General features: G+C 31.4%; 2 protein-coding genes across 3 annotated transcripts in view; both read left to right on the top strand.

Moving 5' to 3' along the window:
* The first annotated feature begins 321 nt into the window (after positions 1 to 321).
* On the top strand, positions 322 to 6,744 carry LOC142547511 (zinc finger transcription factor YY1-like). 2 transcript variants are annotated; one of them, XM_075655847.1, is made up of 6 exons: positions 322 to 618; positions 2,168 to 2,226; positions 3,538 to 3,737; positions 3,804 to 3,893; positions 4,265 to 4,357; positions 6,066 to 6,744. In XM_075655847.1, exons 1-6 carry the CDS (start codon positions 533 to 535, stop codon positions 6,606 to 6,608), a joined length of 1,071 nt encoding a protein of 356 aa, XP_075511962.1. In that variant the 5' UTR covers positions 322 to 532; the 3' UTR covers positions 6,609 to 6,744. The 2 variants fall into 2 exon arrangements, with proteins under 2 accessions (XP_075511962.1, XP_075511961.1); XM_075655846.1 differs by having other exon boundaries at positions 326 to 618; positions 4,214 to 4,357.
* A 9,688-nt stretch (positions 6,745 to 16,432) lies between these two features.
* The window catches only part of LOC142547510 (uncharacterized), a 12,826-nt gene continuing 9,142 nt past the window's right edge, over positions 16,433 to 20,116 (top strand). Inside the window, exons 1-3 of the mRNA XM_075655844.1 lie at positions 16,433 to 16,836; positions 17,978 to 18,049; positions 18,143 to 18,210. Coding sequence (XP_075511959.1) covers positions 16,537 to 16,836; positions 17,978 to 18,049; positions 18,143 to 18,210 — 440 coding nt within the window. The 5' untranslated portion in view covers positions 16,433 to 16,536. The remainder of the gene's footprint in view (positions 16,837 to 17,977; positions 18,050 to 18,142; positions 18,211 to 20,116) is intronic.

Here is a 20,116-nt window from a genome sequence, read left to right as displayed (position 1 = left end):
ATTTTGTTACGTAGTCTTGAGCTGCTAAATATTTTATTAATATAATATAATTATATATTAAATAACATATTCCAAGCATTTATTTTCGAGTAGCTCGCGAATATGTTTGAGTATTTTGAGCCAAACTCGAACATTGATTTGAACTGAATTCGAGCAAAAAATATTAAAAGTTTTAACATTCGAATCGAATTTAAACTCGAATATATCTAATTCTCACTTCAAAATTTTCTTCTTTGGTTAGCTATGACATGCATGTGAAGAGAGACCAAAACCAAACTTGTCCTAAATGATAAGACGAAAGGAAGGAATTAGCCGAATGTTGTGCCCAACAAAGTTGATTGGGCCGAAAAAGGACACAAAACTTGGACGAATTCGGAACGTGGCATTCTCCCTTCCCCCAATTTTATGATGATATTCCATGAAAGAAACTAGTCTTTTTTTGGGCATCTCCAAACCGTAACCCTAATTTCAACCAATGATGATTATTTTCTATTGATTAACCAATAGCCCTGTCGGGATAAAGAGGGAAGCAATGGACAATCACTTTGCTCATAATCTTTTCGACAGGCGCTCCATAACCAAGTCCAGAAACCCTGCTGTCAGATGGGTCAGAGAATGGTAAGGAAGAAAATTCCCAGTTCTTACTACTTGTTGATATTTCTGTATAAAATTACACTGGGTTCCGATATACTCGACCTCTTTTTGGTATCTGATAAGGAATTGAGTTTATTGATTGGTTCTTACCTCTGATGAACGATTTGAATTCTTCTTCTTGGGCATTGTTTTCTCTTTTTCGGCAGTATTTACTATTAAGTCTGGGATGAATTGTTCTCGTTTTCTGAAGCATTTACCAGAAAATCTAGCATCAATGCAAACCATGTTGGCATCTTATTTTTTGTTTTTATCTGTGAGAGAAACCTTAACATGGGGGGACAATAGATGAAATGATTATCTGCGCATCTGCCAGTTAAATTTTCATTGTCTCTATTAGTGTTGGAGTGAAAACATGCAGGATTTGTTACTATTGTTTTTCTTTTTGTTGGAAAATCAAAAGGGATACATTTAATTGAAACAAAATTGAAAATTTACTGGACTTCGTATCTTTAATCCTTTCTTTCATTTCTTCCAATTTTCAATTGAAACCATGAATAGATCCATTTTTCACTTCATATCTTTTAATTATTTACTATTTTTCTCCTTCATTCCATTCAGACATGTCGTCAGGATCCATCGAGTAAGATATAAAACTAAGAAATTAGATTTTTAAATCTACCTTTATTCAGAAGTAAGCATCCTCCTTAGGTTTGGCTCTACACACAGCAAAATCCCCTCAGAAAAGAAGAAGATTGAGATAGGAAAAGGAGTCCTCTGCTGAATTAAGCATAGTTTGTGGTGTAGCATTGATATTTGCTCTAAGAGATTGGGGTAATGCTTAGAAACTATGAGTGCCTGTGATATAATTGTATCAGTTTGATTTTTTCTGTAAGTAGTACAGTGAGTTCATTTTCACCTTTTATTGTATTGAATATGTGCTTTAATTTGATTAAGTTTGTACCTTTTGCCTTGCTGCCTTGTTGTGGCGCATTTTAATGCCTGTGACCTTGTGAGAATCATTTGTCTAGAACATAAACAAAAGCATCATGGCCAATGAAAAGGCTTTTTCGGCTTTAAATCATATTTGGGATGACTGCGATAAAAAATTAATGGAAAATGGGTTTGTTGGTCCATTTAAAGTGAATTTGGACAGATAATTTGAACAAGGTGCTTTAGAATGGGTTTTTGGGCGTGTTCTAGTTGCTTTTTAAATTGTTCATAAAGTCAGAAATTAGGCACTGGTTGCCTTTTGCTTTAACTTTGTCTGTGAAAAAATGGTTTTTAAATTTTTATTTAGTATATCCATTCTTAAACTTGCTTCTAGTTCTATTTGAAATTAATGTTGACTTTTTTTATCCAGTTGCTCCTGTAACCAAACTTTGTATTAGTCAGCTGGTTGTGTGGTTTCGATTTTAATTTATGAATTACTATTCGATGAGCATTTTATTGATTTTTGCTCCATCTCCTTTAACTTTTAAAAATTGACAATATGCAACATTCTTGCTCTTTGATTTTGTTTCATACTTTATTAAATGTTTTAGTGAACTTCTCTTACCTGTTTGCTTTGCTCTAGGGTTCCTCAAGATCTTGTCGCTACTGGTGGGAAGTGTTTGGTTTTGAAATGGGTTAATGGTTAGTTTCAATTTCCTGTTCTATTAAGCAGATGATGGATTTCTTTAATTTTGTTTTTATTCCAAATGGGTAGAAATTTTTTGTTTCATGGAATTGAAGATGTAGTTATATGTGATTGTGTTAATTTTTCTTTGGTTGCCTTAAACTCTTGCATTCTGTATGATGATAACTTGTTTCTTCTTTAGGTATGCCATATTGTCTCTATCTAGTGCTTATTTCCTATCCTTTGCTTTTGATCGATTGTACCTTGAGTCGCTGCCACCTTTTTGGGAAGGTTATACAGGAGACTCGTTGATTTGAAACTCAAAAGTTTTTAGTAGAATTCAGACTTTATTAATGAGAGACATAATGCACAAGATTTGACTTCTAGTAGTCATCAATAGAAAACAAGGAGGTCAAGAAATGATTAAATGATTCAGTGATTTAAAGCTATTTCCTACCTTGTTAAGGAGGATTTGCAGGGTGCTTAGTTATTTGTAATTTAACATTTTTCGTTATGATTCAAACTTATGAGAGAAATAATGTCCAAACTTCAGGCAGGATCAGAATAGAAACAAAATTCTTTTTACGTCGAAAATTGGAATAATTTTTATATTTTATATATATTTATTATGTTGACAGGAGAGATCTAATTAATACTGCCTCCCGCAAACTTGATTAACTCATATAGAGATGTTATTGTAACTACCTAGTGAAGGATGCATTGGGATGTTTAATATTGCTGTTGAAGATGGTGAGCTAAGCTGTTCTGCTATTACCGGGTGTGATGAAATTAAATTGAAACAAATGTTCATTTGAAAGCTTTGATCCACAGTTAGTTGACAGTATTTCGTTCTCGGTAAATTAATTGAGCTGATCTTTTTTCTGAAACAGCATACTTGTTTATGCATATAGTTTACTGCTAACATCTATTATATTTTTTTATTTCCTGAGGATGATTGGAAATCAATTGAAAAAATCTGATTGTAGAACTTCAGACCTAGACTGTTGTCTTTTCGGAAGCACCGACTCTTGAGCTACCAACTTATATCTGGACCTTCTTCATAAGATACTCTTTGGGTACACCTAACTAGTATAATTTCACGTTTCTCAAACTTATTTTGCCATATCAGTTGCATATTAGACGTATAAGTAATTTCTAGTAAGAAATTACTGTACCAGTCAGTTGGTTTATGTGATTCTGATTTCCATTTGTTTATTTTTCTTTAGAGTTACACATTGATATTGATTTTGCATTTTCCGTATTCCACTGAAAATTTTACTTGTGAGCCAGAGGCTAAATCTGACCCATGAAAAATGTTCTTTTTTTAGAGGCAACATTAAAGGCTGTGAAAGACAAATCAAAATTGCCAGAAGCAGTAGAGCCCGAACCTGAACCGACGACAGAAGTTTTGTTTCTTTGTAGCTATGAGGGTTGTGGAAAGACATTTATTGATGCTGGAGCTTTGAGGAAGCATTCTCACATTCATGGAGAGAGACAATATGTTTGCCATTATGAGAATTGTGGAAAAGTAACGTGGCTCCTTGTTTTCTCTTGATGAGTCTTTCTTTCATATTAAATAGATTTTATTTTGCAGAAATTTTTGGATAGTTCAAAGCTAAAGAGGCATTTTTTAATTCATACCGGAGAGAGAGATTTTGTGTGTCCCCATGAAGGCTGTGGTAAGGTGAGTATTACCTTCTAGGAGGATATCGTGTAAAACCCCTCCTCCCCCACATCCACATGCATGCACCAGGGTCCGGTCCTCTTAGTAGCCAGAAATTAATCATATCATTAAATGCATAAGTCCGAGTCTCGTTGAATTTGTGAAGATGCCATTTTGTTGTAGACAAATTGGTAGCATACAAATGGATGCATTCTGTTAGTCTTCAACAACCTTGATATATTTCAAGAAAACCATAGATCGGAAATTTTAATGTAATGTCTCTTCCTAGTCTTCTGTTACACCTGGCTTGTTTTCTGATGCATTGAGTCAATATTTGTCAGGCATTCTCTCTGGATTTCAATCTAAGGTCACACATGAAAACACATTCGCAGGAGAACTATCACCTTTGTCCGTATCCTGAATGTGGAAAACGATATGCCCACGAGTATAAGCTAAAGAATCACATTGCTTCTCATCACGAGAAGGTGATGCATTTTCCATCTCTTTTCAAGTTTTAGTACTTTCCTTTTTTGTGATGTTCTATGAATTTTGCTTTTTACTTGTACCTTTTAGCTATTTTGTTGGATGGTTTCATTTTTGGAACCTAAGAGACTCACTTCTGGACTCTGTTTATCCTAGTTCTACGTAGATTAATTGTGGTCCCTAATGATTCCAAAATCACTAACATTTCATGGCTCCAACTTTTTGTTGAAAACAAACAGCCATGGGATTCAGATGTGTTTGCTTTTATAAACACGAGGGACAAAAACTGATGAGTTTGTGAGAGGATCAAATCTAGATTTGATACAATGGCATACTTAAGGGACCGAAATTAATTTATCCAGCTAAATTTTTTGACCCAAGCAGCTGTATTAATAAAATCTTAAGCCCGAGCATAGAATTGGATATAGCTGGGTTATTACATTTTGTATCATTATGAAACAATTATTTGCTTATGTTCGAGGTGAGGATTTAAAGCCCAAGGCATGGCAATAATATACACAAGAAGGTCAGATGAGTTTAAGATCATTTTTCTTTTTATCATGCTTGATAAGTATTTTGAGACAAATGCATTAAAATGGATCATGTGCTCTCTATTCCTTTTCTTCCAAAATCATCTGAGAGAGTCACAAAGTTAATTGAACCACCGAGACAAATTGGTGTAGAGTTTCCGGTTTCAATGGTTAAAGTGGCCTTTTTCCTCTTTATAATAGAGGTAACTTAAAGATCATTTGCAGCAAGGCTTTTATAAGATTCAGGCATTGAATTTATGTGGCTCTGTGTAGAGATATTGATTCACATGAGACTTATAGCTGCTATTCTTCTGTCATTTTTAGCTCTCCTGTAATGTTCCCCAACTTGGAGTCTTGGACACAATGAGATTGTAGGGCTGGAAAATAATATCAAGACAATCACAAAGTGATGTGACATTGGCCAATTAACTTGGGAATTTTTTAATTAAAGCAAGGTGTGGTTTCTTTGGACAAGCCTTGGTCTGACAAAGGGCAGAAATATGATTTTTTGGGTAAAACAAAAATTGGTTAGCAGCCTCCTTTAGTTATGTTAGAGTTACGGGATGAACACTTTATGCACCTATCTCCACAGACTCTATGCTTCATCCATGGAGTATTGGCAAAATGTTTTTACAAGTCAAAATTTTCTCCTGATTCCATCTCATCTGTTGTAGTCCCTTTCCTATATGAAACATATTTGGTTCCCCAAGCTGATAGATTTTGAAATGAAGGGGAGACCAATTACTAACACGAGGGACTAACCTTGGTTAGGGTGAGTACCCCAATCGACCTGGGGGCATAAGTAACGGGACAAAAATGATATATGCTTACTGTTCATACTTAGATCAAGGTTCTTGTGAACTTCATAGTGTGATGGATGTTATTAAAGGACCAAAATGAAATCACCCCTCTTTTTGGTTGTTGATGCTCTGATAAATGGTTCTTGTTAACTCGAAACATAAAACAGGTATCATCAGACATTAACGTCATTTCTCCTTTTTCGCATTGAGCACTACTAATTATTGTCTGTTGCAATGCTGGGAAAGAGAAATTAATGGTTCTGAGTTTGCCTGGACATATTGAAAAGCTTTTCTACATATGATATACGTACTTTAAAGTTCACTTTTGATATCTTGTTGCTGCAACATGTTAGTAGCTTGAACTCTGGCAATTTACACAGAACGGTTTAGATGATGTCAAATACACCACACCAGTAGAAAAACCAGTGAAAACTTCAAAATCTAACACTGGAGCTTCCGGACCTGCATCATCAGACCGCCCGTTCGCATGTCCATATGAAGGGTGTGAGAAGGCCTACATCCACGAGTACAAGCTGAATCTTCATTTGAGACGAGAGCATCCTGGCCATTTTCCAGATGACAAAGCCAAAAACAACACGCGAGCCAATACTGAAAATGAGATAGATGAAGGGAGTGATCAAGAAGCATATACTGGAAAACGTGGGAATGGCAAAGTTCAGAAACAAAGCAGGTCAAAGCCAAGTTTGAAGATGCCTCCTTCAAAAGTGACTCAGCGCAAAACTACTACCACGTCTTCTGCCAACTTGAATGTGGTGAAAAAATCTTGGCCTGTTAAAGACGAAATGTACGACGAAGAAGATAGTGAAGAAACGGAAGAAGAGCGAGATAACTTAGCAGAGGGAGGATGGAGATATGGGGAAAATAATGACGATGATGAAGAAGAGACAGAAGACGAGGATTAAGCGTGTAGTTTAATCGGTGTTTGAATGCCTTCCTCTTGAAATTAAAGAGGTGTACTATGATTAGAAGAATTTACTCGATAATGCTTTGTATACACAAAGAAGATCAATAAATAATCTTAAGTTCATAAATTTGGAAGTTTAAGTTTACTTTTTTTCATAGCTTAAAAAAAATAAAAAGTTTACTTTTTTCAGGGAATTATGGTTGGACACTTGGGTCTAAAAGCATTGAATCGAGCCAAATAAAATTTTATATTCGAACTCGATTAGAAATTTAAAATTTTTATTATTTTTGTTCGAAGTAGTTGAAAATGTTTGTGAGTTTTTTGAAAATAAAACCTCAAAGTATATTTATTTGATATATAATTATATATTATTAATAAAATATTAAAACTCGCGAGCGGTTTTTGAACTTTCGAATGAAATAATTTGAGCACGATTTTGGTTTGAAAAAAGTTTGAATATGTTCGAGTTTGGGTTGAATTCGATAATTATAAATGCAAATCAAATATTTTTGAGTATGTTAGATTATGTCTCATCTTCAGCTAAACTAGGGTGGTAACCTAATCGAAGAAGTTGAGCTTGTGCCAAGCCCACCTTTTTATAAAATATCGACGATGGATAGAGGAGTTTTGGAACCCTCGTCGTGAATTTCATGTGAGATATCCACAAAGATACTAAAGTTTAAAAAACCAAAGTCGTGCTAGCAATATTTTATATGTTCATAGTATATCTACTACATGTAAAATAGTTGATCGAACAAGAGGTCCTACTTGGATATTAAATCAAGCTACACTTTGCGTGGTTCGAGAGGTATTTCACTCCATAACCACAATTCATCCGTCAGACTCCTTGAATAGTCAAGAAGAAAAATAGATATATACTTATTGGAAACTATTAAAACTATGATGTTTTAGTTGGACACCGATATATTTATTTTTCATTTTTGTGTTTCAATATAAATGTGCTAAAACTAGATTCATAATATCAAAATTTTTGAAACGAAATATTATATTACAAGCATTACGCATGTCGACAGTCGTTCATTAAAATTAAGTTCATGTATGTTACGCTGCATAGAAAATGTTAATCAATTATCTAATGGCAAAAAATAATAATACATGAATGATAATTATAATATAAGAAGTGTAAAAATTGTTAGAGTAGATGCCCTGTAAGTACGGGTGGGCATAAAACCCGAAAAAAGGAAAAAATCGATCGAACCGAATAATTCGGTTTAAATAGTTCGGTTTTTTATCGGTTTTTCGGTCGTTTATGGTTTTAAAATTTATGAAATTCGGTTTTTCGGTTCGGTTTTTGGTTTTAATCCTCCAAAAAACCGAATAACCGAACCGACCATATTATTGTTAAGTATAAGATTTTTATGCATAATTGACTATATTATTGTTAAGTATAAGACTTTTTATGTACAATGGGCCTATTAGGATTTAGGTACTTAGTATCATTAACCCTCGATTTTTCAATCCGATCGTTTTCTCTTCTTTCTCAGCACTCACCACTCACGAGTCGACGTTTTATATTTCTTTTCTGTATATATTTCATTAATTTTTTCGTAAGATGATTGGTGTTCTATTCGAACTGGTTGACACCTTGTTATCATTCCTATTTCTGAATATTCTATTGGATTCATGCATTTTTCGTGTTTGCATGGTTAATTAGTTATATATTGTTATTATATTCGTATGACATATTTGTACACAACACAGTTTATATATATATATATATATATATATATATATATATATCTATCTATATCTATAATATAAGATTAATCCCACAAATTAAATGTTTGACAAATACTATGGTTTAGATTTTAAAGGCATAAAATGACGTATAATTTTATTTCTTAACAAATTTTAGCTAACCATATATAACCGGTCATATAACCGAACCGTATTACAAAAAATCCGAACCGTAATAAAATGGTTTGGTTTTGGACCAGATATTCAAATCCGAAAACCGAAAAACCGAACTGTTGTAGAGTAAAACCAATTGTTGGCTGGGGAATTTATTGACTCAAGTGTAATAAACAATCTTTATTTTAATATAATTTACTTTTTAATGGTTTCGTTATACTTTATCTGTATACCCATGCAATCATCATAGATAAAGTCCTTGATTATGCTTTAATACAAATGAATCGTAATTCGATGTTGAAACTCATTTGTAAACACTGCATATTCTAAATTCGTTCCTAGTCGATTCAGCCGCCTAAAACATGGATAAAGGTTGCTTGAGCTCGAGACTAGCATCTGTGATGTTGTGTACTGCGTTTCTTGGTAAGGGCATGGATATGTCCAAATATGCAGATGGGTAGTCATATGATGATTATACCGAACAATCCTCCCTCGGACTTTCCAAGTGGTTATCATTCATCGAGAGGATAAGTCCGTGGTTATGATTGTACACCATTAGTCCTTACGACCTGGGACAACACTGAGGCTCTATATGTTAGGACTGTGCTTTGACTCGTTTACCGGCTCCAGGAGAGTCATCAGGTGGCGAGGTTGGGTACAGTTGCGACACATATAGGAGCCAGTGCATTGTAGTCGGGGATTTACCGCTCACCTGCGGGTGTGGATATCCTATGTGATCTGATGTAATAATAGTGCATGGAATCTCTGGCCAGAGTATGAGATGTACGTTAGAGAAGGAGTTCTCCAACCGTACATGTGATGCCACTATTATAGTTATCACATAGTGGTCGAATTAATATGCAACCCTCGATAAACCAATGGTTGTAGATTCGATCGGGATATCAGTGATACCTAGGGGATCATGGGGCGATGCTATTAGACGCTTTTACCATGATCCGATGGGTGCAAACAGAAATGAGTTCTGACATTTTTAATCAAGGTGTTGATGAAAAGAATGGGGCTAACTAGGGTAAGCCCAAATAAAGGATTATGTCCTGAACCACAAAGAGTTGTGAACTCACGGCTAGCTGTATCCCTGAACCATTGAGGGTCACACAAGCACTGGATCGTTTGTTCCCGTTGAGAGAATAAATTCAATGAGTTGAATTTATATTATGATATAGTAAATTCAAGGAGTTGAATTTATGATAATTAAATTTTGAGAAAATAAATTCAAGGAGTTGAACTTATAAGATAGTAAATTCAAGAAGTTGAATTTATGAATTTATAAAATTTGGAGAGAATAAATTCAAGGAGTTGAATTTATAGAATTTGAGAATTTAATTTATTAAAATCAAAAGTTAGGTTTGTTAAATATTAAATTTTGAAGGTGATAAAATTCAAGGAGTTGAATTTATAATTTAAATATTAAATTAAAATATTGAATTTATAATTGATTTAATTTATTAAGCTCAAAAATTGAGTTTATTAAATATTAAATTAAATATATTGAGAGTATGTTTAATAGGCTTGTAGGAGTACAAGTCCAACATATTAAATAATTAAAGTTGTTAATGGACTTTGATTAATTAATTAAATTAGTTGGACTAGCCCAATTAATTAATCAAGCTCATTAATGTTAATTATGACATTTAAGTCAAGGCTATTGTTTTTAATGAAATAAAAAGGAAAAATGACCTAGCCTAGCCTCCACACTCTCCTTATTGTGATTGTCGAGAATCACATCTCAAAATTCTCCAAAATTTTTGGCCACCTTTTCAAGAAAAAGAGATTTGAGTCCTCTCTCAAAATTTTTGATCTCAACGTAAAAATCTCTTCTAACTTTTCTAGTGCAAATTAGAAGAGGAACAAATCTTCTAGTCGTGGACCTAATTAGAAGGATTGAAGGAAAGAGTTTTTGAAGATCGTTCGTAGGGATTCATCAAGAACTAGATCCGCCTATACCGGATTAGTTGGAGCCAAGTGATTTAATTCACCAAAGGTATAATTCTAGCACCCTATGAATATTCGATTATAAAACCATAGGAGTGTCCAAATACATCTTGAATGTCAAGATCTAATAAAAATTTTAAAACTTCTGCTGCGTTTAGGCACCAGAAAACCGGGATTCAACAAAAATAATATATATTTTACCCTAAAGTTGATTTTACAAATCTATCCTTCGTTTGGTTTTACATTTGTTTAATTTATCGCTATGGATAATGAATGTCCCTACCTACCTACATCACATGGTAGTTTGACTTAATAATCAAATATATTTTTTAATTAAAAATTCAAAATAATAATTTACTCAATAAATATTATTATTATTAAATTATTTGATAAAATAACTATCATTTAATAAAATATGATAATTATTATCAAGTAAATATTCATATTATTAGCATTATTATTGATTTAATATTTATTTATTTTAATTAATAATATTGACATTATATTAAATTATCATCATTTTATTTTTTTTACTATTAATACGATTATTATAAAAAATAAAAATATATAAAATAATAATCATAATATTTGTTATTTGTTGTTGTTGTTATCATTGCAGTGAATGTATATTTAAAATCTTTAATTTAAATAAAGTAATTTTTTTCGTAAAATAGATAAAAACTGAAAGTGAGAATGGTCATTTTCATTGGAATGAATATTCTCATTCACATCTCATGATATAGTAAATGAGATGTGAATGGTCATTTTATTTCCACCTACGAAAACAGGTTCTAAAGACATGATTGATATGTTTAAGAAAGGAATAAAATACTATTTATTATTTATCATTAATAATAATAATAATAATGTTTTCGCTATCAAATAATAACTAATTTTGTTTAATTTTAAAATATCATAATTAAGTGATAATTGTAATATTATTATTTATTTTATTTATTATTATATTATTAATAATTTCTAATAATTTATTTTTATCATCAAATAACAATAATAGTTTTTATATTTATTGTTCTTATAAAATTATTGTTATCATTTTATTACTAATATTATTTTTGCTACTATTTGTGATGTTTATTTATTTATTATTAGTATTACTTTATTACAATTGTTTATAAAAAAAATAAAATTTCTATAATTAAAAGATTTGAAAAATAAAAATATAGCATATATTGATAAATATGTACAGTAATATATATGAAAAGTAAATAATAGGAAACTTTCCAATTTGAAAATTAAATTGGAAAGTTTAGAGGATGAAAATAGATAAACTCAACCCAAATGGTATATGAATGTCTATTTCATGTTCATTGGAATGAGTACTCGTTCCAAAGCATGGAAATAGGAATGAGGTTGGGAAGACCTATTATATTCTCATCTCATTCTCATGTATCAATACCGTCTAAGTGTTAAAAAAAATAGAGTAGGTCTTTTGTGAGACGGTCTCACGAATTTTTATCTGTGAGACGCGTCAACCTTACCGATGTTCACAATAAAAAGTAATACTCTTAGCATAAAAAATAATATTTTTTCATAGATGACCCGGATAAAAGATATGTCTCACAAAATACGATCTATAAGACCGTCTCACACAAATTTTTATCAAAAAAATATAATTTTTTCGAGATATTTTAACTAAATCTTTAAAGGGGAAGAAAAGTAAGATTGAAGTAAGTTTCGAATTATCAAAAAAAAAATCAGGTACCCTTATTGTTTTGCACTCTAATCTATATATAAATGTATTTTAAATTACTTTTCCCATTCTATTATGAAGATTATGTAGAAACCCCAATTATTAAAAAAAAAAAAAGAAATTGGACTATATTCATTATTTTAAGTGATTGTTCATGTTTTCAAAATTCTAAAACAGTCTCTTAACCACTCAAGACTATTTCTCTGTCATTTTGATCATAACAAATAATATCAGAACGAGTTTTTTCATATAATGTTTTATTTGAAATTCATTTTCAAACTAACTTGAAAATGATTTTTTTTTTCTTTTGCTAGCATGGTACCATCTCAACCAACATATTGTTATATTTGATGCTAAAAATAAGAATGCATGCGTATTGGCGGTGCTAGATAATGACATTTATATGGTTTGAAAATCCAATAATCATTGTTCATATCCATCTGAAATACAAAAAAGTAAGATATAAGCAAGAAAAATCCAATTTATTTATAGTCTTGTTACCTAGCCATACCGTGTATATATATATAATCAAAATCGATGCCTTCGTGCAGCCAAAAATCTTGTCACGTTTTGAATTTTGCAGATTGACTTTAGATGAAATGGCTGCGTCGGCCCGACCGCCATTTTGGTGGGTTAAAAAATTACGAGCTCAACTCACCTTTTTAATATAACAAAACAATGAAACTTTTACTGATAATGTTTGCAAAACTAATTTTGGTAGTTTTTAGTTTTCTTTTTAAGTGGAAGCACAAGAATAGTAAACCAAGTGAGCTTAATGATAAGGGCTAATGAATATTAGTATACCGACATACGCGTTGTGTGCTTGTATAATATTTTTTATAATTCATTTGGTTTATATTTAAATGAGGATCAAAATGTAATTATAAGAAATAGTGAGAAACTAAAGTGCAATTTTGATATGTGAATTTAAAAAATAAATAAATAAAAGGAAGGAATAAAAAAAGAGCAACGAGAATTGTGCGTAGAACTTGATACTTAATAAATAAAGATTATATCTGCTAAACTACATGTGACTTATATTAAAGTTTTAATACTTTATTAATATATATAATTATTAAAATAGATCATTACATCAAAAGTTAATTATTATAAAGATCTCAAATCTATATCTATATAAAAAAAAATATATCATGAATATTGAAATATATGTACTGCAATAAATGATAATTTCATTTATTGTTTGCATTGATTATATTAATTCATTTTTATATTAGTTCAAATATAATTTATGTATTATATGTCTTTTATTATTATTTATTCAAATTGAAACTAAACTCTATTGAAAACATAACTTACATTAAAAATTTTGAATTGATTATATCAATCAATTTAATTTGTTATATGATTTGTGTTACTATGATATATTTAATTTTTATTAAAAATTGTATAAATAAATATTAAATACAAATTATTGCAATGTTCAGCATTACTAATACTAGTATTTAACTCGTGCGATGCACGGGGTGACATTATTAAAAATTAGTGAAAAAGGAATAGATATTTAAATTGAAAAAATAATATAATTATAAAAAATAAAAATTATTTTTCGCTAATTTTAAAAAACTTTCTTAAATACAACACATGACGATTAATTTTTTTGGCTAATAATTACTATCATATATCAAAATTTTAGATTGTGTTAGTCTAAGGCAATGTCATAATGCTTATCGTGTTTAGTGTATTGATGTCGACCACCAACCTTAATACATATTTATTTTTTAATTTTCGATAAGCTATATATTATTATTTTTTAACATGTGATAAAAAAAATTTTAAATCACATTCAATAAAATTAATGAGAAATATTTTTTGAAAAATTCAGTAATTTCGTCTAAATCCATATTCACAACAAATTTTGTGACATGACACGTGTTTGACACATTTGACTAATAAAAATAATTGTTTCATCAATATCTTTATCCAAATGGGTTGTGATTTTATCTACAAAATCTTTTCATAATATACACAACAGCCTATTATTCCGAAAGAAAAATAAAACATCTGATCATAAGTAATATCATACATTTAGTGTCAAACATTTCTGATTATCGAGAGTAATTTAATGTTCATTCAAAACTCTTTTGAATCTATCTCTTTTAATTTTCTTGTGCTCTTATTTGAATTTTTAAGAAGACAATTCAAGATATACAATATATATATGGTTTTGAAAGAAAACTACAATACATTAATTCTTTTAAATTAATATAATTTCGAAACAATATGCATTTGGGATAAAAAAAAATTGTGATTATTAAATGGTATATTACAACAATAAATGATCACTTCTATTATTTTTTGCATTGATTATATCAATTCATTTAATTCAATTTTGAATTTAATTGATTTTTATATTAAATCAAACGTAATTTATGTATTATATGTTTTATTATTATTTTTTTAACTCAAATTGAAACTAAACTCTATTAAAAACATAAACTATATTAAAATTTTTGCATTGATTATATTAATCAATTTACTTAAAAACTGTATAAATAAATTTAAAATACAAATGATTGTAATGTTCAGTATCAATCACGAGGTAAATCATTCAAAAACACATTTTACTATTTTAAGTATTTTTCTGCCGAAATTATTTACTAAAAAAGAAATACAATATTTAATTATTTTATTTAATTTTTCTAAAAATAAAATTGGTTGAGGTTAAAAGTTATCACTACAACAAAGTTTTCTAATAGACATTAAATTATCATTTAATAATCATAATTTTTTTTAATCCCAAATGCGCATTATTTTGAAATTACCTTAATTTGAAAGAATTAATGCATTGTAGTTTTCTTCCAAACCATATGTATATTGTATATCTTGAATTGTCTTCCTAAAAATTCAAATAAGAAAGCACAAGAAAATTAAAAGAGATAGATTCAAAAGAGTTTCAAATGGACATTAAATTACTCTCAATAAACATGTATATTACCCTCAATAATCAGAAATATTTAACACCCAATGCATGCTTCAAGATTTTCATAATTCGAAAGAGTTGATGTATGATATAATTATGTCAAAAGCATTCAATCTATAATTTTTGTTTCTTGAGATGCCTTATTTGAATTTTAAATTATAAATAATGCAATATTGCATATTATATTAGAAATCATTTTTATTCTATTTATCTTATTAAATTTATTTACTCCAAAATTGAACTCGGAAATGATTCCTCTTTTCAGCACCATATATGAGTTGAATCCTTTTAAGATGTAATGTTCGTTTAAATTTAGATTTGTTCGTTGTTACGAACTACCTACATATAGAAACAACGAGAACAACGAGACATTAAGTTCGAAATCTGTCTTTCATGATCGAGAAATAAAAAATATTATTCTTTAATTTGTACAAAACTTTAATTATTACGTATTACTAATGTGATAATTTTTTTATATATTACAAAGTTCACTGATACATGATAATATAAAATGTCCTGTAATGGAAATGATTAAACCAATTCTAAAGAAAGTTCGCATCTTATTAGAAAAAACCTTATAAAATTTATTGACATTGTTTTGGAATACACATAGTAAATATTAATAAAATAACTTTTCTGATTTATATATAATTTACTTATGATCACATGTTTTATTTTATAAAATCACAACTCATTTGGATAAAAATATCGATGAAACAATTATTTTTATCATTCAAATGTGTCAAACACGTGTCATATCACAAAATTATTTGTGAATGTAGATTTAGAAGAAATTACTGAATGTTTTAAAAAGTATTTCTCATTAATTTTATTGAATATGATTTAAAAATAATTTTTTTATCACATGCTAAAAAATAATAATATATAGTTTATCGAAAATTAAAGAAATAAATACGTATTAAGGTTGATAGTCGACGTCAATATACTAAACACAATAAGCATTATGTCATTGCCTAGACTAACACAATCTAAAATTTTGATATATGATAGTGATTATTAGCCAAAAAATTAATCGACATTCGTTGTATTTAAGAAATTTTTTTTAAAATTAACAAAAAATAGTTTTTAATTGTATTTTTTATAATTATATTATTTTTTCAATTTAAATATCTATTAATTTTTCACTAATTTTTAATAATATAATCTCGTACATCACACGCGTTAAATACTAGTTTAATAATATATTAGAGACTGAAGAAAGATATTTGTTAAAGGCGCTACGTAAATAAGCCGACAAGCAAGGGTATTCTGGTCCATTCGAACACACGCATGCCCCCATTATTTCGTAAATTCCGCCACTATCAACCTTTTTCATTTAAACCCACCCCACTTCCCATCTGCTCTCTCTACTGATAAACTTTGTTTGCTTAAAAAACAACAAAGCAGAACCATTGTTTTTCCAAGCCCCAGAGGGCGAGAAATCCAAGAATGGTGGACGAGATCATGGTGTGTGTGTACAGGATAATAGCGTCAGCTGCATTTTTTCAAGAATTATCGTCGAAAACGATCGACAGTAGTGGCGGGGTGACGGAAGAAGAAAGCGTCGAAGTTTGTGGGAATGGTGGCTTGAATGGTTATAAAGGAGGGGTTTTTAGAGGGAATGTGGACGAGGGGTCTTCTTTTTCCTCGGTAAAATCGAAAGGGTGTGTGCAGGAGTGCATGATTTGTCAGGAGGAAGATGAAGAGAAAGAAATGGAAGCCCCCTGTGCTTGTAATGGCACTCTAAAGGTACGATTTTTCTTTTTATTTTTGGTCTTTTTGGTCGATCACGGGTTTGTACTATTTTTGTTTCTTCTCAAGGTATGATTGATTTTCGGCTCAAGTTTCTTCGTTTTCTTTTCGATATTTTTAAAATTGACTTAGCTTTCTTTTGTTCTGAAATGATTTTGCTAATGTTTAAACATTTTTGGTTTTTTATATATAAGTTGTCGGAGGGTTGAAAATTGGACGAGCTAGAATACGAAAATCACCAAATTTACTGTTCAACTTTTTGAAAAAAGATGCAAGTATCTTGCCCTCCTCTGGGGTGCTAGCATGGAAGTTTTATGAAATTTGTGCTTTATTGAGAATTTTTTTCTATCTTTGGAAAATTTTTGGGCCGTTGTGCATTTAATGATGCCACTGTGATGAAAATCTTGGCCTATATCCCTACTCGGTTGGATCTCTTGTTACATTTGGCATGGAAGCATTAATGAATGCATTCATATGGTTCATGTGGTCTAATTCAAACTCTTTGGACATCTTCGACTCTTGATTTGAGTGAATTCGTTTCTCGTGAAACGAATTGACATGTGATAATCTTTACCTGTTCATATTATGTGTCAATTATGAATCTTTCAATTTAAAAAGTTAAAAAATTGATGCATTTGCAGTTTTATAAATCTCACCAAAAAATTTAGCATCTTTATATCAGATCCAGTTGTACAGTAGTGCTGTGCTGTTGGATTATGATCTTGGGGCGGCAGATATTGTATGATGACCTAGCAAAATTAACAACATATAAAGAGTGAGAGAGACACATTTCTAATTAATGACCCATGGAAATTTTTGGTGTTTTAATTAGAAGGGCTGCCTCTGGCTTATGAATTTTTGAATTTGTAAGAGTTTTTGTCATTTTGAGTATTATGCATCTCCTGGTTGTTTATCTTCGAATAGTGCCAATCCTTTTTTTTTATGCCTTACATGACTGACAAAAGGTGTCCCCGGGATTTTAGCCTGGCGTTCTCACATCTATTGTGTTATGGGCAGAGTTATTTTCTTGACAGTTATTCATGTTTTTGAAGCATGTTCAAATTTTTGCATAACTCATTTGAAGTGTGAAGTACCTTTTTGAGAATATGATTTTCATTTTGTTTTGGCGTCAATGTAGTTTGCTCATCGAAATTGTATTCAGATGTGTTGCAATAAAAAAGGTGGTATCATCTGTGAAATCTGCAATCAGGTTGGGATCAGTTACCTCTTCGAGCAATGATTCAAATTAATATCATCGCTTTATAATACCAATTATGTAGATAATTGTGCCCTGTGTCAACAGGTTTTTTCACCAAATTATACGAGTCCACCACTAAGAAGCAATGCTGATGTTATGGCTATTGATATCCGGTTTGTTTTGTATAACACCTTTACGACAATTTATTATGGAAATTTAAATTTTGTTAACTCTAGTGAATTGTTTCTTTGAATCTATAACCTTTTGTTTGAACTACCCGAATAAGCCTCACTAGTGTTGATGAGATAACTGTTACATTTAGTTCGAAAGTTATCCTTAGAATTGATATTTTTTGTTCAACTAGCATTAAATACGTATGATGCACATAGACAACAATTATATATCATATAGATAAAAAATTTTTGAGGTAGAAATGAAAAGGAAAATTCAAAAAGAAAGAAGGTTTTCGCCGTGCTCTTTTATTTCAGTTATAGGGCAGAGAGGGAGGCAACTGATTAGAGTCGGGTTTAGGTCTCCTATTACTTATCTTTGAACCTACCGATATGAAATAATGAAAGCAAAGGAGAACATTATTTAGTGATCACCTCCTCTTTAAAGAGAAAAACTCCCTAATAGCTAAGATTATCAAGTTGGTGAGCCGTGTGAAGGGAAACCTTCCAGCACGGTTCGGAGAGCACTAAATTAGAATGAGAGGTTCACCACCACATCATTGCATGCAAGGGGAGCTCGCTCGATTCGCAGATTGGTCCGACTCGTAATTCACTTATGACCCCGTGTTCGATAGCCCGACCGTAGTGATGTTAATTGTGGTCACATTCATAAGTAGCTTGGTCCATCTCTATTCTATTTCATATATGTCTGAGGATCCGCATTGCCCTCGATCTATGTGTTATTTACCCATTTCTACTTTTTTTATGCCAATGTCGGACGAAGAACCGGCAAATCGAGTATGGAATTTTAGCTCTTTTGGGGCATCAACCACATCACAAGTTGCGGACCTATCGAGATGCTTCCTTGCAGAACCCAACAAGGGCTCTAACTCAATAGAGTGAGTGGGAAACCTTGTAAACGCGAGCAGGAGAATAGAGATCGGTCTGTCTTGTCTTAGACTAGCCCTACTCCATCCATCTTGGCTATCTTGAGCTTATTCATAAGCTTGGGGCTACTTTTTCTTTTCTGCTTACTACTAGGGCTTCCAGCACTAATTCCTACGCTTAATCGGGTCTCATAGTCCCTGCTGTGACCTTCACAGCCTGATTAATGCGCTTTTAAAGCGCACTTCTATGGCCCTTCGTCGAGCATTTTCGAGTTTCTTTCTCAGGATGTGCCTTTATCTTCACCGGCATACTTATTGTGAACTTTTGTATGCGATTCCTGCTGTTCGTTACCGGTGAGTGTAGCATTGATTAGTTATATAGTCTTGAGAAATGGTTGAGCATCTTGTATAATAATCTAGGTTTTCATAATGTCGAGCATCTTTTCGCTATGCTATGCTAGCTTCTTTGATTCAGAGCTAGTTTCAAACTAAAAAACTATAGGGTAGGGGCTCTTCCCGCGCTATTGCGTACGTACTTAGCTTAGCTAGTTTAGGGCTTCTATCGCGCTATATTTTAGCTAATTTTAGGCGAAAAAGACGGGTTTTAAAAGCTAGAGACGTTCAATCCATGCTTTTTTATGATAGCTATTTCATCTTGTTAGTTAATCCATGGTCGCCCCCGTCACAAAGTGGCTAATGCCTATCGGTACGCCGTGCGCACGAAAGGATCTCAGCTGGTGTAGGGTTCTCGTCCTACAGACCCCATTTCGGTGCCATTGCAGTGGGCTCACTGGGCCCTCCAGTTTTTCGATCGCTCTTCTTGTGCGCGAAGGTTTTGTGGGCCCACGGCATCTTGATCCGATCCCTCTCTTGACTCGCAAGACGCGCTTTACTCACCATAGAATAGATCGAGGGAGGTTCGAACTCCCAAGTAGGCTAGATTCCATCCGATCTTGTTTGACTGCTTATATACAAAATAAGTTAACCCTTCCAAATAGTCCAAATATGATAGCCATCAAAAT

Source organism: Primulina tabacum, chromosome 5 (genome assembly GCF_025594145.1).
Source record: "Primulina tabacum isolate GXHZ01 chromosome 5, ASM2559414v2, whole genome shotgun sequence".
Classification (NCBI taxonomy): domain Eukaryota; kingdom Viridiplantae; phylum Streptophyta; class Magnoliopsida; order Lamiales; family Gesneriaceae; genus Primulina; species Primulina tabacum.
The sequence above is the reverse complement of the archived record's forward strand: the minus strand, read 5'-3'. Positions and strand labels throughout refer to the sequence as shown.